The sequence below is a fragment of the Lepidochelys kempii genome, chromosome 27 (genome assembly GCF_965140265.1).
Source record: "Lepidochelys kempii isolate rLepKem1 chromosome 27, rLepKem1.hap2, whole genome shotgun sequence".
Classification (NCBI taxonomy): domain Eukaryota; kingdom Metazoa; phylum Chordata; order Testudines; family Cheloniidae; genus Lepidochelys; species Lepidochelys kempii.
In genome coordinates this window covers 18,324,120-18,345,154 of record NC_133282.1, presented here as the reverse complement: position 1 = coordinate 18,345,154, position 21,035 = coordinate 18,324,120, and the positions used below count along the sequence as shown (strand labels likewise).

At 55.8% G+C, this 21,035-nt stretch overlaps 2 protein-coding genes across 8 annotated transcripts in view; one reads left to right on the top strand and one right to left on the bottom strand.

Moving 5' to 3' along the window:
• ATP6V0A1 (ATPase H+ transporting V0 subunit a1) overlaps positions 1 to 21,035 on the bottom strand; it is a 192,822-nt gene that overhangs the window by 89,208 nt on the left and 82,579 nt on the right. The window lies entirely within an intron of this gene.
• The window catches only part of STAT3 (signal transducer and activator of transcription 3), a 34,056-nt gene continuing 21,566 nt past the window's right edge, over positions 8,546 to 21,035 (top strand). For 5 of the 7 annotated variants that reach the window (XM_073326236.1, XM_073326235.1, XM_073326234.1 and 2 more), the window contains exon 1: positions 8,657 to 8,738. Coding sequence is in view for 1 of the 7 variants with exons in the window: in XM_073326237.1 (XP_073182338.1) it covers positions 8,577 to 8,738 (162 nt within the window). In the remaining 6 variants the exon portion in view is untranslated. Of the gene's footprint in view, positions 8,739 to 13,970; positions 14,208 to 21,035 lie in introns of those variants that run through there. The other 2 variants (XM_073326237.1, XM_073326233.1) reach the window with 2 other exon arrangements.

The following is a 21,035-nucleotide window of genomic DNA, read 5'->3' as shown; positions in this document are numbered from 1 at the left end:
GCATTGGTCACCAGGGATAGGCATGTCCAGCCATGCTGTGTGGTCTTGAGGATGCAGCAGTCAGCATCTGTGCAGGGCTCTGAGATACCCTGGGAATGCTCAGGGCCAGCTCTCCCCGATGGCACCTGAGTGAACGAGCCGCTCGTGCCCTAGGTGGGTCCTCAGTTGTTTCCAAGGGTCCCAGGCTGTGCATAGCATGTGCCTCATGCTGGCAGAGAAAGGACCTGACAGAGGGCAATGAGTTCCCTGGGTTGCACCCGGAGGGCGGCCAGCCCAGCTGAGAGGGGCAGGATGACCCGTACCAGAAGGAGTCAGGGCCGTGGCAGGGAGCGTAGGCCTGGAGCTCCTGGGGACGCTGACCTGGGAAGGGAGCTCAAGCAAAGGGCCAGGAGAGATGCTGGGAAGCCCCAGGGCAGGACCAGCTCCTGCGATGAGCCTGGACAAAAGGGACAGACCCCAGGGAGGCAGTGCAGGGGTCAGGTTTCTGGAGGAAAGGGACACCCACACAGACACCCTGGGAAAGGCTGATGGGAATGGGGCCTCGGGGGTGGGTGGGGGGTGTGTGGAAGCGCTGGGTGGTGTCACCCGGGACAGGGCAGTGGAGAACTCTGCAGAGCCCAGGAAGGGGCTGTGATGCAGCAGGGAGGGGGGAGTATTGACCTGGGAATGTGGCAGGGGAGTTTCAATGGGAGACCTGAGAGCCTGTCACCTGAGCCGGGAGGGGGAGGGGGAGGTGACACCTCTGCCCAGGAATGTGAACAGAGGCTGCAGGAGGGAGCCTGCTGGGGGGGGGTTAGTTTCAGTTTGGGGCTGGGGGGTGGAACGCAGGGAACCCCAGGGCTGGGGCCTAAGCTCCCTGTTCCGCCAGAAGGACTTGACTGAGGGGTCCTGGTTATACCCACAAGCTCTGTTTTAGACTGTGTTCCTATTGTCCAATAAATCTTCCATTTTACTGGCTGGTTGAGAGTCTCAGTGAATCCCAGGAAGAGGGGTGCAGGGCCTGGACTCCCCCACACTCTGTGACAACTGGTGGCAGCGGTGGGATGTACTGCACCCCGTGGACGGTGCTTCCTGCAGTAAGTGACTGGGGAGCAGTAAAAAGAAGGGGGATTGACGGGGACCAGGCGTGCTGAAGATTCAGAGAGAGACGGTTTCAGGGGGCGGTTAACCCCTGGGAATGTGTGACCAGAGAGAAGGACTGTTGCAGTAACAGGATCCCCCGCGGGATTGCAGCAAGCGGTCCCAGGGGCGGAGGAGTCTGCAGCTCGACCCTGGCAAAGAGGTGGTGACCTCAAGAAGGACTGGCACACGAGGGGATTTTCCTGGAAACCGTGGGAAGCTGCCCGGCCTGCGAGTGGCCAGCAGGGAGATGTACGCTAAACGCCTGAAGAGCAACCTGGTGGAGCTGTGCAGGCAGAGGGGGCTGCGCATCGGGAGGTCCACCAAGGAACAGCTGATTGCCCAGTTGGAGGAGAGGGATCGCTTGGATGACCCGATCCCTGTCCTGGAGGGAAGCTGCCCGGTGGACACAGCGTGGGCCTTGGGGTCTGACCGGGCTGGGAGGGGTCAGACAGCTGCCGAGGACACCCCGAGACCCTTCCTATCTAGGCCTGGGGGAGGGGTTGGGGGAAGCCCAGCGAATACCGAGGGCACCCTGACCCCGGCACCCAGCAGGGGATCCTCCCAGCGGAGCTCCCCATCCCTGGAACAGAGGCGGCTGGAATGGGAGAGGGAGATGAAAATGAGGGAGCTGGAGGATCATGAAAAACAACGTCAACATGAGCAGGAGGAGAAGGAGAGGGAGCGTCAGGAGAAGGAGAAACAAAGACAGCATGAACTGGAGCTGGCCAGGCTGAGGAGCAGTGGGGCCCCGGCTGCGGTGAGTGCGGGGGGACCCAAGACTGCAAGGAACTTTGATAAGTGCTTCCTGGCCCAGCGGAAGGAGGGGGAGGACATGGATAGCTTCCTGACGGCCTTTGAGAATGCCTGTGAGCTGCACAGGGTTGACCCTGCAGACAGGCTCCAGTTTCTCACCCCCTTACTGGATCCCAAAGCCGTGGAGGTGTACAGCCGAATGACAGGGGCAGAGGCAGGGGACTATGAACTGTTCAAGCAGGCCCTGCTCCGTGAGTTTGGGCTGACCCCCGAGATGTACCGGAGAAGGTTCCGGAGTCAGCGTAAAACGCCTGAGGTCACCTACCTACAACTGGCCAACCGGATGCAGGGGTATGCCCGCAAGTGGACAGCTGGGTCCCAAGCTAAAGAGGACCTGCTTGACCTAATTGTACTGGAGCAACTGTATGAACAGTGCCCTTCCGACCTGAGGCTGTGGTTGGTGGACAAAAAGCTCGAGAACCCCCAGCACGCAGGGCAGCTGGCCGACGAGTTTGTGAACAGTCGGTCAGAGGGTAGCTGGGAGGAGTCCCAAAAGAACAGGCCCCCCCCGATACAGAGAGAGAGTCACCAGGGGACCTCCCAGTGGGGAAATGTGGAGAACCCCCTCCCAAGGGAACGCCTGGCGTCGGGCCCCTCCGACCCGCTCAAGGGGACTAACGTGACCTGAGCTGCTATCACCGTGGCCAGAGAGGCCACATACGGTCCCAGTGCCCCGGGCTCAGGGGCAGACTGAACAGACCCAACCTACCCAGGGTTAACTGGGTAGGGACCCAGCTGGACAAGGGGAAGATGGCCCAGGCAAAGGGGGCTGCCAGCTTACCACCTGCTCAGGAGGGAAGAGTACCCGCGGCCAGCTCCGCCAGAGGGCTGGAGGCTCTGCACTCAGGGTGCTCGGTTTACAGGGTGGGCGCGGGGCTGTCCCTCCGGAGAGAGTGCCTTGTTCCCCTGGAGCTGGATGGGAGGAAGGTTTCTTTAGGTAAGTTGGCAACAAGAAGAAAGCCAAGGAAAGTGTGGGCCCCTTACTGAATGAGGGAGGCAACCTAGTGACAGAGGATGTGGAAAAAGCTAATGTACTCAATGCTTTTTTTGCCTCTGTCTTCACGAACAAGGTCAGCTCCCAGACTGCTGCGCTGGGCATCACAACATGGGGAATAGATGGCCAGCCCTCTGTGGAGATAGAGGTGGTTAGGGACTATTTAGAAAAGCTGGACGTGCACAAGTCCATGGGGCCGGACGAGTTGCATCCGAGAGTGCTAAAGGAATTGGCGGCTGTGATTGCAGAGCCATTGGCCATTATCTTTGAAAACTCGTGGCGAACGGGGGAAGTCCCGGATGACTGGAAAAAGGCTAATGTAGTGCCAATCTTTAAAAAAGGGAAGAAGGAGGATCCTGGGAACTACAGGCCAGTCAGCCTCACCTCAGTCCCCGGAAAAATCATGGAGCAGGTCCTCAAAGAATCAATCCTGAAGCACTTACATGAGAGGAAAGTGATCAGGAACAGCCAGCATGGATTCACCAAGGGAAGATTGTGCCTGACTAATCTAATCGCCTTCTATGATGAGATTACTGGTTCTGTGGATGAAGGGAAAGCAGTGGATGTATTGTTTCTTGACTTTAGCAAAGCTTTTGACACGGTCTCCCACAGTATTCTTGTCAGCAAGTTAAAGAAGTATGGGCTGGATGAATGCACTATAAGGTGGGTAGAAAGTTGGCTAGATTGTCGGGCTCAACGGGTAGTGATCAATGGCTCCATGTCTAGTTGGCAGCCGGTATCAAGTGGAGTGCCCCAGGGGTCGGTCCTGGGGCCGGTTTTGTTCAATATCTTCATAAATGATCTGGAGGATGGTGTAGATTGCACTCTCAGCAAATTTGCGGATGATACTAAACTGGGAGGAGTGGTAGATATGCTGCAGGGCAGGGATAGGATACAGAGGGACCTAGACAAATTGGAGGATTGGGCCAAAAGAAATCTGATGAGGTTCAATAAGGATAAGTGCAGGGTCCTGCACTTAGGACGGAAGAACCCAATGCACAGCTACAGACTAGGGACCGAATGGCTAGGCAGCAGTTCTACGGAAAAGGACCTAGGGGTGACAGTGGACGAGAAGCTGGATATGAGTCAGCAGCGTGCCCTTGTTGCCAAGAAGGCCAATGGCATTTTGGGATGTATAAGTAGGGGCATAGCGAGCAGATCGAGGGACGTGATCGTCCCCCTCTATTCGACATTGCTGAGGCCTCATCTGGAGTACTGTGTCCAGTTTTGGGCCCCACACTACAAGAAGGATGTAGATAAATTGGAGAGAGTCCAGCGAAGGGCAACAAAAATGATTAGGGGTCTGGAACACATGACTTATGAGGAGAGGCTGAGGGAACTGGGATTGTTTAGTCTGCAGAAGAGAAGAATGAGGGGGGATTTGATAGCTGCTTTCAACTACCTGAGAAGTGGTTCCAGAGAGGATGGATCTAGACTATTCTCAGTGGTAGAAGAGGACAGGACAAGGAGTAATGGTCTCAAGTTGCAGTGGGGGAGGTTTAGGTTGGATATTAGGAAAAACTTTTTCACTAGGAGGGTGGTGAAACACTGGAATGCGTTACCTAGGGAGGTGGTAGAATCTCCTTCCTTAGAAGTTTTTAAGGTCAGGCTTGACAAAGCCCTGGCTGGGATGATTTAATTGGGGATTGGTCCTGCTTTGAGCAGGGGGTTGGACTAGATGACCTCCTGAGGTCCCTTCCAACCCTGATATTCTATGATTCTAAGGTCAATGGATACTGGGATACGGGCGCGGAGGTGACGCTGGCCCGGCCCGAGGTGGTGGCCTCAGATCGGGTGGTGCCCAACACCTACCTGACCCTGATGGGGGTGGACGGGACCCCATTCAAGGTGCCTGTGGCCAGCTTACACCTGAAATGGGGGGCCAAGGAGGGCCCCAAAGATGTGGGGGTATACCACCATTTGCCCACTGAGGTTTTGATGGGGGGAGACCTAGAGGACTGGCCAAGCAACCCCCAGACTGCCCTGGTTGTGACCCATAGCCAGAGCCGGCGAGGGGCACTGCACCCTGACCTTGGGGAGGGTACCACACTGGAGGCGCAGGACCCTACCCTGGTGGGGAGGGAGCGCTGAGGGGCACGGCTCAGAGAGGCTGTGGCCTCAGACCCGGCCAATGAGAGGGAACCGGGCCCCATCCCTTCCCCAGCTGCTGAGTTCCAGGCCGAGTTGAGGAAAGATCCCTCCTTGCGGAAGCTCAGGGACCTGGCTGACCTCAGGGTGGTACGGACCATGAGGAGAGGCTGCCAGGAGAGGTTCCTGTGGGAGAAGGGGTTCCTGTACCGAGAATGGGCTCCCACAAGGGAAGTAGAGTCCTGTGGGATCAGGAGGCAGCTGGTGGTCCCCCAGAAGTATCGCCGCAGGCTCCTGTCCCTGGCCCATGACATCCCCCTTGCAGGGCACCAGGGAATCCGGCGCACCCGGCAGAGGTTGCTACAGAACTTTTACTGGCCCGGGGTCTTTACCACGGTCCGGCAGTATTGCCGATCCTGCGACCCCTGTCAGAGGGTGGGGAAGGCCCGGGACAAGGGGAAAGCGGCTTTGAGATCTTTGCCCATCATAGAGGAGCCTTTCCAGAAGGTGGCCATGGACATCGTGGGGCCTCTCAGCAGGACGACCCGGTCGGGGAAGAAATACATTCTGGTGGTGGTAGATTTTGCCACCCGCTACCCCGAGGCAGTGCCCTTAGCTTCCATTGAAGCAGACACCGTGGCCGATGCGCTCCTGACCATTTTCAGCCGAGTGGGGTTCCCCAAGGAAGTCTTAACAGACCAAGGCTCCAACTTCATGTCGGCCCTGCTCCGGTGCTTGTGGGAGAAATGTGGGGTCCGGCACGACTGGGCCTCAGCTTATCACCCCCAGTCCAATGGGCTGGTGGAGAGGTTCAATGGGACGCTAAAGATGATGCTGAAAACCTTTATGAACCAGCACCCGCAGGATTGGGACAAGTACTTACCTCACCTGTTGTTCGCGTACAGGGAGGTGCCCCAGGAGCCTACCGGATTTTCGCCTTTCGAACTGTTATATGGCAGGAGGGTGAGGGCCACCACTGACTCTCCATTGGGAGTGGCCTTCCCCTCCCATTCGTCTCTCATCAGGCCACTCCCGATGGAGAGTCAGTGGTGGAGTATGTCCTGATCTTCCGAGAGAGACTAGCTGAACTCATGGTCCTGGCCAGGGAGAATCTGGCCAGAGCCCAGAAGAAGCAGAAGCCCAGAAGGTCTGGTACGGGTACGACGAGCGATGGCAGGAAGGCCCGATCGCTGTGAGATTGAGATATTTCACACAAAGTCAAACCACTTTATGCTGAGGATTTGGCGCAGACGAGTCAGCCGGTGAGAGGGCCCTGGTTTCTGACGGGATCAGCATTGCAGGCATAACACAGGAGGGATAGATCACGAACTCTGGCTCAGTGCAAAGACGGTTTTGCATCCCTAGGGAGGTTGTGGAATCCCCATCATTGGGAATTTTTAAGAGCAGGTTGGATAAACACCTGTCAGGGATGGTCTAGATTATACTTAATCCTGCCATGAATGCAGGGGACTGGACGAGATGACCTCTCGAGGTCCCTTCCAGCTCTATGATTGGCGAGACATACACTTTGTGCAGGAGACAGCGAAACCTGTTCATGGAAGAACGTACAGTTCGCTGTGACTGTTTGAACTCTGCTTGCAGCCTATGGAGGTGAACTCATCAGTGTTCTCCAGAGTACTTGAACCCATTTGCCCAAGCGGGTCTGGGGGCCCAGCTCCAAGGTTCTGGACCTTGGTCTTCTGCCACAAGCTGTTCTACCCCGTAGGGTGGGCAGCATCTTGGAGCCCTTGGGAGATTGGAGCTGAAATTCTCTGTCCAACATTGTTGTGGACACTTATCTGCTGCTGATGCCTATACGCCAACAGAAGATGTATCATCTGCAAAAAAGGACACACCGCACCACCAGCGAGCAGCAAAAATCCAGTCTGTTCTGCCACATGACACGCTGCCAGCACTCAGAGCTCCGATCGAACTGAGTATGAAATCTTGATTGGTTCCTTTGGTTTGAGTTCCCCAAACGACACCACCATCCAGGGTTTGACATTGTGGTGCCGCTAAGAGCTTGTCTGTTATGGGCTCCTTCCGTAGGCACTTGAACAACCATCGCTGGACCTGGGTTTCAAACAGAGGATGTGCCACAAGGGAAGCTGACCACATCCTCATCAGAAATTGCTCCATAGTGATCAAGACTGGAGTTCCTCAAACACACACTCTAGCTCAATCCCCGGATATGGGCTGGATGCAGGGGGCAGTGGGGTAGGTTACCCGGCCTAAGCTGTGCAGGAGGTCAGGTTAGGACATAATGGTCCCTTCTGGACTTAACATCTCTGGCTTTTCTGAAGTGGGAGGGACACTGGTGAGGGCCCGGCTTCCTCGCACCCTGCATGGTTCCTAGAGGACAACCAGAGAGACGTCTCTGGCCTCGTACTGAACAGTCCTGCCTGGGGGTCCCCCACGCTCCGGTGCAAGGGGCAGGGACGTCCTGTGTGTGTCCCTGACCAGGCTGGTGCAGCGGGGCAGGAAGGCAATCCCCTGGAGGCACCAAAAACATACACCAGCCTGAGAGCCGGCTCTGATGCAGGAGACGCGGGGCTCTGGTATGGAGCTCAGATGTGATCAGCCCCACCCCTCCTCCGGTATTATCATCGTCATTATTTTTAATAATAACCTTAAGCAGCACTCACCTCCCTTCACCAAGGGGTGTTTCTTGCTGCTTTTCGCAGCACTCAGCAACTCCCGGTCTTGTTGGACTGAGATGCGGGAATAAGGGACTGTTGGCAACTCTACGCACCCAGCCCCAGAGGCAGCTGCTTCTCCGCTCTGGATGTTTGCTGCCCGTCCCAGGGCTGCCCCGATTTCACAGTGGGGATAGTGAGGGGGAGGGGGGAGTTGGGGGTAATGCTCACGGATTCCCAGGAGACGCAGGCTCCAATCCCACCAGGGAGGAGGCCTCGCCGGGGAAAGAAACCGAGTCCCTGCTCAGCCCACCATGACCCCCATCCCCGTGTCCCTGCCCCCCAGTCTCACCCTCCCCATGTATGCCCCCATCCAGTCCAGTCCCCATGGCCCCCACCACCATGTGCCCCCTACCCCCACTTTGCCCCTCTTCCCAAGCTCAGCCCCACATGTCCCCCCGCCCCTAGGTTCAGCCCCCCCCATGTACTCCCTCCCTCATGTGCCCCCCCACCCCCACTTTGCCCCTCCTCCCAGGCTCAGCCCCCCACGTCCCCCATGTGCCCCCGCCCCTCGGTTCAGCCCCCCCCCCATGTACTCCCTCCCTCATGTGCCCCCCCAGGCTCAGCCCCCCCCATGTGCCCCTGGCCCTTTAAGGGGCGGGGACAGCGGCAGCCCCGCCGCGCTGATGTCAGGACCTGCCCGGAACTCAGCTGAGTTTCCCGCATGGACATTCCCGGCACTTGCCGCTCCCCCCCCCGGAGCCTCCGGGCTCCCCTCTCCCCTGGCCCGGCCATGCGGCGGGAGGGGAAGATTCATGCCGGAACAGCCACCGAGGGCACCCTCCCGGCAACTCATGAATAATTAATGAGTCTCGCGGCTGTGAGGCGCTGATTGGCCAGGAGGTCAAGTCCCCTCGTGAATAATGAGCAAAGGCGGAGCGCCATTGGCCAGCGGCGCCTTGACGTGTCCCGTGGAGGGGCGGGGCGGAGGGGCCGCAGGTTTCTGGTCCGCCACGGAGGGAGCAGGAGGCCGAGCGCCCCAGGCAGCCGGAGCCGCCCCCAGCCTGGGAGCCCCGTCCCCGCAGGTGAGCTGGGGAGCCTGGCGGGGGTCCCCGCGGGGACGGGTGCAAAGGGGCGGGGCCCGGGGGGTCCCCGGGGTGCTGCTCCCATGGGTGCTCCGGGCATAAGAGTGCGTGTGGGCGCCCCCCTCGGGTGCTTGGGTCAGACCGCTGGGAGGCGCAGGGTTAGGGGGGAAGCAGCTGCACCCATGGGTGCTGGGGTCAGACCGGGGGGCTGGTAGCTGCACCTATGGGTGCTGGGGCCAGGCTGCTAGGAGTAGCTCAGGGCTGGCTGGCTGCTCCCAAGGGTGCTGGGATCAGACCAGCGGGGCTGGTAGCTGCTCCCAAGGGTGCTGGGATCAGACCAGCGGGGCTGGTAGCTGCTCCCAAGGGTGCTGGGATCAGACCAGCGGGGCTGGTAGCTGCTCCCAAGGGTGCTGGGGTCAGACCAGCGGGGCTGGTAGCTGCTCCCAAGGGTGCTGGGGTCAGACCAGCGGGGCTGGTAGCTGCTCCCATGGGTGCTGGGGTCAGACCAGCGGGGCTGGTAGCTGCTCCCATGGGTGCTGGGGTCAGACCAGCGGGGCTGGTAGCTGCTCCCATGGGTGCTGGGGTCAGACCAGCGGGGCTGGTAGCTGCTCCCATGGGTGCTGGGGTCAGACCAGCGGGGCTGGTAGCTGCTCCCATGAGTGCTGGGGTCAGACCAGGGGGGCTGGTAGCTGCTCCCATGAGTGCTGGGGTCAGACCAGGGGGGCTGGTAGCTGCTCCCATGAGTGCTGGGGTCAGACCGGGGGGGGCTGCTAGCTGCTCCCATGAGTGCTGGGGTCAGACCGGGGGGGGCTGCTAGCTGCACCCATGGGTGCTGGGGTCAGACTGGGGGGGGCTGGTAGCTGCTCCCATGGGTGCTGGCTGCCCTGGCGCCTGTCTCTTTTGAGCCAGGCAGCGGCTGGTGGCTGTTCTGAGAGCAAGATTTAAATGAACAAGGGTCAGGAAACTGAAAGTGGCGATGCCCGTGGCAGCCGGAACCTGGCCCCGCTCGTACATCCATCTTGTCTTGCATCAGCCTGGCCTGGGTGCTGGCTCTCCCCAGGCCCTGCTGCAGCCGCACGCCTGGGTTAATGCAGGTGGCTCTGGGCCGCAGTGAATGCTCAGGGCTCCCTTGGGGGAGCCTCTTGCCCCAGAGGTAGACCAGCTGTGCGAGGGGGAGCCTGACCCGACAGGTGCTGCTGTCACTCAGTATCAACCTAGGGGTTGGACTGAGAAGCTTGCCTCAGCTGCTAAGCACCTTTGCTTTGCTGTTCCCCCAAGGGCCACTGACTCGTCCTGTTACCACACTCTGAGGTTACTCGCTGGAATTTGACTTCCTGAGCGAATTGGGCACAAGGCCCCAGCCAGTGGCAGGAGGGGGGGCATCTGTTTGCACTGTCCGTAGAAAAAGGTGTCTTTTGTTTGAGAAACTCCGTTGCCAGCGTTTGTAAGCTCCCTGCGCCTCTTGCTGCCTAGCAGCAGGGATGCATAAAGTTGAAGCATGTTAAAAAAGACCTAATATCCAGTGGCTTGGATTATTGGAATCTCCTTTTGAGGCCAGTATTGATGCTGGGTGGGTCTCATACCCTCGGCCAGGAGAAGACTCTGCAATTTAACTTTTGTTGTTAGTCATTGTCCACTTTCTCTCTGCCTTGGGGTGCTAGGTCTGAACGGGGCCATTTCTCTGGCACCCAGAAATGAGCTTGGCACCTTAGAGAAATAGGTAAGAGCATTGTACCCGAAAGGCATGGAATCAGCATTACTAAGAGTGTATGTGAATGTCACCACCTGGCGCTTTTACAACAGGGAGTTGTGTCCCATGGGTGGTGGGTGAGCCCCACCTTCAGGGAGGTTAGCCCCTAGTTCCGCCCAAGCCCATGGCTGGAGGAGTCTTGGCCAGCCTGCTGCTAGGCTGGCCAAAGCTGCCCCAGGCCACTGGCTGGCCCAAGCCGCTCCAGCATCTATCCACCAGCCCAAGCCCTGAGCTCCAGGCTGCAAGCTGGAGCTTAGTCCCCGCCAGCTTCAGGGGAGGGGGGGAGCGAGGGTGGGGCCACGGCCGGGGTTAGGGGAGGCTTAGCCTTCCCTGGCCTTCGATACCCACCGCCCATAGGGTTGCTAACTTTCTAATTGCACAAAACCAAACACCCCTGCTCTGAGGCCTCACCGGGGTTGGCCCAGAAATGAGGGGTTCAGGATGTGGGAGGAGGCTCTGGGCTGGGTCAGGGGTTGGGCTTTGAGCTCTGGGGTGGGGCCAAGGATGAGGGATTTGGGGTGCAGGAGGGGGCTCTGGGCTGAGATGGGGGTTGGGGTGTGGGAGGGGGTACAGGCTCTGGGGTGGGGCTAGAAATGAGGGGTTTGGGGTGGGAGGGGGCTGTAGGCTGGGGCAGAGGGTTGTGGTGTGGGGGGGTTCAGGGTGCCAGCTCTGAGAAGGAGTTTGGGTGTGGGAAGGGGCTCAGGAGAGGGTGTGGGGTGCAGGCTCTGGGAAGGAGTTTGGTTGCAGGAGGGGGCTCTGGGCTGGGGCAGGAGATTGGGGTGTGGGAGGAAGTGTGGGTTCCTGGCAGTGCTTACCCTGGGGGCTCCCAGAAGTGGCGACATGTCCCTTGACTCCTAGGCGGAGATGTGGCCAGGCAGTTCTGTGCATTGCCCCTGCCCGCAGGCACCGCCCCTGCATCTCCCATTAGCTGCGGTTTCCGGCCAATGGGAGCTGCGGAACTGGTGCGTAAATTCCTCTGGGTGCGCCTCTGCCTGGGAGCTGAGGGACATGTCGTTGCTTCTGGGGAGCCAGGTAGGGAGCCTGCCAGCCCCACCAACTGGACTTCTAGTGGTGGTCCAGTCGAAAACAGGACACCTGGCAGCCGTAGCTGCCCATGGTCCCTCCCACAAATCCCAGTTGGTTTATTGCAAGGAAAGAACAGTCTGGTCAATACCAGCCAATCTGTAAAACATCCAGACTCTGACCCTGAGCACTCCTCCCTCTAGCCAGCCTCTGCAGTTAGCCCTGGGGTGACCATGTTTGCTGTGCATCTTACTCAGAGCCTTGATTATCAGAGTTCTGCAACTGCCCTGCAAACACAGTAACAGTGTAGAGATGGCCTTGTTCATTCAGTGAATGCGCTCCTAGAGTTCAGTGCATTTTAAAATGACATTTCAGGAAGCTTTGGCTGTCAACTGCCTTTTTGGAGTAGATGAACTGGGGAATCTATGAACTGAAGCCAAACTGTGGACATTCAAAAATCTAGTTTTGTATTGGGTTCTGGCCTTGAGCGCCCCACAGACTGCTCTCGGGCATTGTGACATTCACAATGCGTAAGAATAAGGATTTCTAGCTGAGTTTATGGAACCTTCCTTTAAAGGTGTTGCATTAACACCGGTCAAAACTGCTGGCTTACTGAGATTACTGGTAATCAAGACTGAAAACCAGAAATTTTGGTTCTGTATTTGGTCAACCCAGGGCTTAGCGAGCTGATTCATGTTTCCAACAGATGTGAACTCTGGGTTGCATTTTATTCTCCTTTGCTTGTTGCAACTGCTCTTAAAGAATCACAGTGAGAGTGCGTTTTGTGCTGGTTCAGGTCTCAGCTGGACCAGACCTTTGTCTTTAGTAAGAAAACTGGCACCTTGGGTGAAACGCAAGGTCTGGGGTTCATGATGGTGGATGATTTTCAGCACGGTGTCAGAGAACCTCTTAAGTCCTTACCTGGCCCCAACGACCGCAGCATCCGAGCGCCTCTCAATCCACCGGTGGGTGTATTCTCCCCATTTTACAGATGAGGCAATGAGGGGCAGAGAGACTAAGTGACTTTCCCAAGGTTACTCAGGGACTCTGTGGTAGCACATGGACTATTCCCCGGGTTCCTGGCTAGCACCGAACAGCCGCACCATCCTTCACCCTTTCCTAAATCTCTGCATTGATTACTTGACTTTCTCCATGTCCAGGGTTGCTTTTCTTGGCCACCTGAACCCGGAGAGTCATGTTCGCTCATTAAACCAGCCGTGCAAACCCTATTTGCCCATTTGCCTGGGGCAACATACTTTCTCTTTTACAGGAGAAGAAGTCCATATGTTTTGTCATGCTACAGACAGCCAGGTAGAACTTCGTGTGAGCTGGGGAAGTTCTGTTCATCTACTGCTGCAGCCTCACAAACCTGCAGCCTCACAAACGGACAAGGAAGAGAAGTTCATTTGAAAGCTTCGGTGGGTGCTAGTGGGTGGCAGGAATCACTCTCCCACAGACAGGACCTCTGCTGAGAGTGGGTTGGGAATTGTTTCCCTCGCTGTTTCTTCGTTGGAAAATACCAATTTATCAACACCAAAACATTTTGATGAAGTTTGTTGAGGAGATTTCTCGGGTCCAGGATGGGAGGGAGGGAGACAGAGACCCACCCTCTCCTAGCCTGGTGATTAAGGCACGTGGGAGATCCAGGTATCCCTTCTCTGCCTGACTTGGAGCAGGGACTCCAAGTTGGGTCTCCCGCATCCCAGGTGAGTGCCAGAAGCACCAAGCTTTTGGGTCTTTTGGTGTGCTCGCCTTTCTCTTGCTCTTGGTTTTATTCCAGTGTGGAATGGAAACGTGGTGGAACCTCAGCATTTTTCATGAAGGAGAATTCCTGTTTTCCAGCCTGCCTTACCCAGCAAGCTGCAGGGCATCATTCTCCTGGCTTGGCACGGTGGAGGCGTGAGAATAGCCCCGGAGTATTCTGAGAAAACAGGGGCTCTTTGGAGGGGTCTGGCTGTCCCCTGCAGCTTGCCAAGCAGCTCCCCACTTGGCATGCTGACTTCAGCATTCGCTGCTGCATTTTGGGTTCATTACAACCCTCCCCACCCATCCCAAGGAGATCTGGATCACAGATTGCACTGCATGGTTCCTCAGCTGCATTTCAGAACTCAGTCCCCAGCGCACAGGTTGTTTGCAGGAGAGCGATTGGTGGCGTCTGTCAGTTAAACAGCACCTCTGGCTCACTACATAGTGACGTTCCCGGGAATGCCTGCCAAGGCAGGAGATCAAGCGTTCAAAGTGCAAGGACTGACGGAAGCTATTCTTTAACCCTTCATGACGCACCCCTGCCCTCCACCACAGCAAGATACAGTGGAGTTTAATGATCCTTGTGGCTCTATTCAGCTGCTAGGGTGCAGGAGAGAATTGTGCTCAGAAGTGTGCGTGCTGTGACATGGCTCATTTAATGCATCAACTTAAAATGGCCTCCCATAATTGCTGGCATGGTGCAGTAATGGCTCAGGAAGTTGGGTCCCAAATGAAGCATGCTAGGAAAATAACGGCGTCTGCAAGCTGTTTGGGAGGAAGCCAGTCCTCCATTCAGGCTGAAGTAATGTTCCAGTGTATATTTCTTTTGCCTCTTGAGGAGGAAATTTTGCCGTGCAGGCCTGTCCCTTGCTAGCAGTGATCCGAGTTACCTGTTGTTCCCCCCCATGCACACCTCCAGTGCTGCTATAGCGTAACCAAGGAAACCCGAGGTGAATGTTCTCGCATCTCCGTTTTGTACCTTCGCGCGGTCTCTGTTTGTTTCACCGAGTGCCTGTGTGATGTCAGACTGTGCATTCAGCTTGGTTACATGCTGGCTCTGCTCCAGAGATGAAAGGAAAGGCTAACCACAGAGAGACCTAAGCCAGGCAGAATCAGAAAGGTTCATCCCTCAGATCTTTAAACCTAGGCTGGGAAGACGGAGCAGTAGCAAATCTGGGTTAGGTGGGTGAGGGACCCATTAAAGCTTCAAGGTTAGTCAGATGAAAGCTTTAAGAATGCAAGTGACCAGAAGGCTGGTGGGAGACGGAGTAGCTCTTCCTCCTTTCTCTTGGGGCTTTAGTCACCAACACAAACACCTACTGTAGGTGGCCACACTGGTGCCAGTCACTGCTTGCACTGGAGCAGCACCTACAATTGTCAGTGATGATGCAGCACAGGGAGAAGTGTTTAGGAAATATTTGTTTGGTATTTGGGGGGGAAACACCTAGATATGATCTAGTCGTCGTATGATGAAACGCTTTCAATTCCAATAGTAGCTCAGAAGTGTGTTCAGCATCAGCTGCTGAAGTTAGCTGTTTTTAAATTGGCAGGTCCAGATAATTTGCACCCAAGGGTCTTAAAAGAGCTGGCCGAGGAGCTCCATCGACCATTAATGTTTTTTTTTTTTTTTTCAATAACACTTCAGGCACTGGGGAAGTCCCAGAGGACTGGAAGAAAGTTCATGTGCCAGTATCTGGAAAGGGTAAATAGGCCAACCCAGGTAATTACAGACCTGTCAGCTTGATGTTGATCTCAGGCAAAGTAATGGGAATGGCTGAGACAGGACTGGATTAATATAGAATTAAGGGAGGGTAATGTAATTAATACCAATCAACATGGGTTTATGGAAAATAGACCCTGTCTGACTAACTTGATACAGATATTTTTGATGCGATTACAAGGTTGGATGATAAAGGGAATAGCATTGGTAGCCCAGACTTCGGTAAGACGTACTGCACAACATCTTGATTTTAAAAACTAGAACAATAAAATCCACATAACACATGCTAAATGGGTTAAACTGACTGACTGGTAGGTCTCAATGGAACTGTAAACAGGAAATCATTGAGCGGGAGTGTTTCTAGTAGGGGCCTGCAGGGATCAGTTCTTGGCCCTACGCTAGTTAACATTTGTATCCATGACCTGGAAGAATACATGAAATCACTGATCAAGTTTGCAGATGACCCAAAGATTGGGGGAGTGGTAAATACTGAAGGGGACAGTCATAGATACAGAGCCGTCTGGATCGCTTGGTGCAAGCCAACAATATACATTTAATATGGTTACTGGTAAATGACACATCTAGGAACAAAGAGCATCAGCCAGGCCTGCAGGATGGGGGACTGTGCCCTGGGAAGCAGGGGCTCAGAAGACTTGGGGCTCATGCTGGGTAATGAGCTGAACAAGAGCTCCCAGTGCAACCCCACTGCCAGAAGGGCCAATATGATCCTTGGGTGCATAAACAGGGTGGGGGCGGATGACCTGTATTGCCTTTGTATTTGGCAGTGATCTGACTACTGCCGGGAATCCGGTGTCCTGTTCTGGTGCCAGCAGTTCAAGAAGGATGTTAATAAATTATAGAGAGGAGCTGGGAGAACGATACAGGCTGGGAGAACATGCTTTTCGTGATAGACCCGGCCAGTTCAAGACGTTTAGCCCAGCAAAAAGAAGGTGAAAGCCTGAGTGGATTGGTCTGTTAGGACCTGGATGGGGGCAGAGTTTTGATGAGGCTCGTCCATCTAGCAGATAAAGATGTGTAACACCCCCCCACCCCCGGCCGGAAGTGGAAGCTGGACAAGTTGGACTGGGGATGAGTCATGGTTTTTAACAGGGAGGGGAATTAACCCTTGGAACAAGTTACTGAGGGCTGGGCTGGATTCTCCATCCCTGGCAATTTTTAAATTGAGAGAGGACATTTTTCTAACGAGGGCTGCTCTAGTTCCAACGCGTTAATTCAGGGCTGGGCTGTGGCCTGTGTAATGTGGGAGGTTCAGACCAGATGATCGGTCGTCCCTGCTGGCATAGTAGTCCAGGACACTTTGCTAGCCATTGGTACGGATGCAGCCACGCCGGTGGCTAACTTCCCCCCCAGGACAGGAGCCCCTTGCATTCAATTCTGTACCCCGCCTCTGGGCAGAGCGGCAGGAAAGAGGAGATGGCAAAGCTGCCCCAGGTGAAAGCTTCCAGCCCTTCCGTCGTGCTTTGCTGTCTGTTGCTAGCTTGGTGGTGGGCCAGGCAGCCTAGCGCATCCTGAACCCTTTCCTTCCCTTCCCCCTGGGTGGGATCAGTGCGTGGCGGAGGAGCTGAGCCTCGTGCAGCATGGGCAGAGTATTTTAACTCTGCAAATTCACCTTGAGATGCTTTTGTGAGTGGCTGTTTGGATGGTGGCAGCCCCAGAGGCTCTGGCCGCGAGGGGCCCCGCTGCGCTGGCTGTTCTGCCCACCTAGGAACTAGCAGCTTCTGCCCCAGCAGGTTGACAAGAGGCAAGACGTAAGCGGTAGATGGGACAGACAGACAGGCGGGGGTTTGGGGAGGGGCACAGTGAATACTGGACAGGGTGCAACGAGTCCCCACTCGCCCCCCGGCTTGGAGCTGAGGGAGAGGCTGAGGCAAGCTCAGCCCGTAGCTCTCGGGGGTGATTTACGTGGCCATCTGTTCCTGGCTACAGTCAGCCTGCGGGTCCTGTGTCCGGGGATTGATTTAGAGAGTGCGTGTGCGGGGCCTGCTCCTGGAAGCAGTGTTCTCTGCAGCTGGGCCTGCCTGGGGCTTGCCGTGGGAACTCGGAAGCATTTCGCAGCCAAACAGAAGCCCAGACTGGTTTGGCACCCAGTACAGGAACTGTTCCCGGAAGCGAGCCGTGGCTGACGTCCCTGCCGCGCTGCAGCCCGGGGATCTTGGTTTCGGGCTGCCGACACCTGTCTAGCCGTGCGAACAGCCACGCTCCAGGCGTCATCTGAGTAGTTTCAAATGATGTTTATGAAAGACGGAGTGGGGCACAAGTTCAGCTGTGCTGGAGGCTGGGTTTGTGTTTCCTGGGCTTAGTAGGGAAACACTCCCTGTGGCAAGGCTCCTGCCACGCTCTGCGGTCTCCTGGAAGATGTTCAGGGTGCATGATCGCACTGCCCCAGGGGCAGCTCTTCCAGGAAGCAGGCGTCTGGCTCTCCTGGCATTAGGAGTAAGAGGGCAGTCCGACTGTTGGAGGGGACAGGTCCTGTAAGCACGGTGCTTTGCTCTCCATGAAAAGGCTGACTAGAAGGCCTTGTGGAGAAGGGGGCTCTGAGGACAGTGACTGGAGTTACCTGATTACGTAATACATTTTTGGCCTGACCCGTGTGGCTGTATCTAGACAGCCCCCAATTCTGTGCCGAGTCACATAGCGACCTATGCCTTGGTCGAGATCTCCGAGGACCTGCTATTTCTCCCCCGCTGTGCAATGGCTAGAGGGAGTGAGGAGTACTCGGGATTCCCCCCACGCATGCCTGGGAGGCGGAGAGAGGAGGGTTGTTCTGTAATGTGGTAAAGACACTTCAGAGAATCCAAGTTTCAGAGTAGCAGCCGTGTTAGTCTGTATTCGCAAAAAGAACAGGCGTACTTGTGGCCCCTTAGAGACTAACCAATTTATTTGAGCATAAGCTTTCGTGAGCTACAGCTCACTTCATCGGATGCATTGGTTAGTCTCTAAGGGGCCACAAGTCCTCCTTTTCTTTCGGAGAATCCAAGTGGCTGAAATCTCCATGTGGGCAGGCTGTAGTCTGTGGACCAGGCAGGCTGCTCTGTATTTCTCCAGTGTTGTTTCCCACCCCATCCAAGGGCAGTGAGCATCCCAGGGATGTTCTGCAGGAGTGTGAATGGGAGGGGAGCCCATGCAAATATCTCCGAGCTCGCAGCAGCTACAAGGGGACACTGGTGGGTGCAGCTGTAAATCCAGGAGGTCCCTGAGCACCTGGAGTACCCAGCACGAGCGGGAGAGGTTACGGTTTGGGCTGAGGCCTTGGAGGAGCAGCAGCCTGTCTGGTGAAGCATGGCAGACTTGGGGCACAGTCCATGGGCAAAGAAGGGTCGGTGCAAAGCCACCGATGCTAAGAGGAGCCTGTCCATTGACTCCAGCAAGCACCGGATCAGTCCCTCTGAGCACCGCTGGCCTCTTCAGATGGGAGATACTGCCAGCATCCTGGGTTTGGCTGGCTGGGGCTGGGGGGAGCCAGACGGTAGCAGGTTTTGGCTTTAAGTCATTACCCTCTGTGAGGTTGGGGTGAACCTTCCCTCTCTCCAGGTGTCTCTCCCCAGCTGTCACTTGAGCTCCCCATTGGGAAGCACTCGGAGGGCTGGGGGTCAAATGGGCTTTCTAAGCTTCATGCTTTTGCTAATTTCATCTGCGGTGAGCTGCAAAAAGCAGCTGCTCCATCAGGGTTGGAGCCGGTTTAGTTTGGAAGCCTTTTAGAGCTGATAGGAGACTATCTCGGGGCTTTGTGAAACTGGCGATGTGGGCTCCAGGGCGCCCGCACCTGCCCTATGCGGACAGACGAGCGCGGAGAGCGATCGCTGCCAAACCCGGTTACGCCGTTCCCCAGCTTGGGCTGCAGCCTTTCGGCGCCGCAGAGGAGCGTAGGAGACATGGAACGGCGCTGCTGTGGTGTGCTCGATAGACTCCTGGTTTTGGCATAAGAGCTCAGTTTTGGTTTTATTACAATGCACAATGTTCCGCTGCTTTGTTTTACTTGTTTAGGGATCAGGCCTCAGGGCTTGGTTGTGGGCAGGTCACCTAGGGCTAAACTTTCTCCAAGTAGTTTCATGTTCTGGATGCCTCCCTTTGAGTATCTAGTTTGACCCATGTTAGGCTCCAAGGTGCTGAACGTTACAAGTTTGCAGCAGTTTTGCTAATCCACACGAGGGTCTGGCGCCCTGGCAGGCGGAGGAGGGAAAACAGCTTGATTACTATGAAACTGCAGCTTTGGTAAGTTTCTCTTTCTTCAGATTCAGGTCTTTGGCTGCTGCTAAAACAGAAGCAGAGAAGCAGCTGTTCTCACTCTGGTCTGATGTGTGTGATTTGTGCTTCCTCATCCTGCTGAGCTGCTCCTTTGCCTGCAGGCGTCTAAGCCTAGATCCGGCTTCAGGACTTGCAGAAATCCACCCTGAACTGCTGGGAGTGGCTGGGGGGGTTTCCCCATCTCTAACTCCAATGACTTTCAGAAGGTGGAGAGTGCAGGGAGTGACTGGAGGCATGTGATGGGATCTGAGATGCTTCCTGTGACCTCTCGCACCCCCAACTCCACAAAATCAGGCTCTCCCAACTGCCAGCTTGTCCTGTAATATTTGCTTGGATTGCTTTCATGTGGGGTTACCTGTCCTGGGCTTTCCCCACCGTTATTTACCATCACCGAAGCTGTAGGTCCCGGCTGCCCTCTGGCACAGAGTGGGATCTACCCCTGTGGAAGTCAGTAGGGTTATAACCGTGCAAGCCCAGCAAGAGAGGGAATGGTTTCTCCAGGCTGTGGTTTTCTCCCTGTTTCTCCAGGCTGTGACCCCTGCATTGCTCTCGGGACAGACAGACAAAGCAAAATGCAAAGGTCCCGCTGTGACCCATGACCACTCCTAGCTTCTCACTCTGCCCTGGCCTGTCTCAGGGGGACCGAACTCTAGTTACTGCAATGCCAGCCCATCTGCTGCTGTCCATCTCCCGCCATTTCTGGCTGAGATACTGAACTGACACAGCATCTCACCCCGATACTTCACAGGCTGAAATGTTGGTTTAAAAGCAAAATTACCCGTGACAAGGTTTGCTCAGCTGAACTTTAGCGGTAGCTGGTTGCGCTCAGCTGACCTTTTAGTGGTGACTGAATTTGCTCACGCCTTCACAGAGTTGCAGATTGCCCAGTGAACAAGCCACGGTTTCCCCTGCTAGTTTTTGTTTGATTCCCATTGACACACATGGAATAAACCCAAGAGTGATTTCTTCCTCGTTTCTGTTGTGGTTCCTGGCAGTCTCCACCTCCTGCACTTACTGTAAGTCGGGTGGCTCATTCCCTGCGCTGGTTCTGGAGGGAAACCAAAGACGAGAATCAAGGTAGAGTCTGATTTATGGCCGGGTGTGTATCGGCATTCTGCTGAAGTCACGTAACTGGCTGCTCTGGGCTGGTTAAGAGCCCTTCCAGGTGAAGGTAGGGAGCCTACCGAAAATGTTCTGTGTTGCGTGGACAGAGCCAGGCCTTGGCAGGGGGATGTTTCTGGCAGGGATAGTTGGGGGTTGGCTTCGCTGTAGGGAGATTTGCATAGTGATGGGACGAGAGCTCCACTTCCAAATCTAAACTGCAGACTCTTCTGCCTGATTGGTTCACTCCTCCTCTTGAAGTGCTGGGAAGTCTTGTGGACTGTGCTCAAGAGAGGGTGGGGTGGGGGAGAAGGTTCACGGTGTAAGTCCCAGTTGGTGCAAAGGTCTCTGCAGATCTCTGCTTTCTGAACCAAGGATTCCTACAGCTCCCTGATCCTGCAGCCTCGGGCAGGCACAACTCCTGCTGAAGCTGTGTGAAGTCGACAGGATCAAACTCTAGGGCCTTGGGTCCCGATTCAGCAAATACTTGTGTGCTTAAGTACTTTGCTGAATCGGGGCCGTAGCCATTTAAATATCGGCAGCTCTCCTCAGGGTTTGGCTCTGAGGGGCACTGTGCAGCGCACAGGCTAGGCTGCCTCTCCATGGCTCTTCAGAATTGCTTCTGGGGTGACTTGTGTGTCCCACTGGGGTGAAGCTCACCCTGTGCACCAGGGCTAGCACCAGGCCTGTG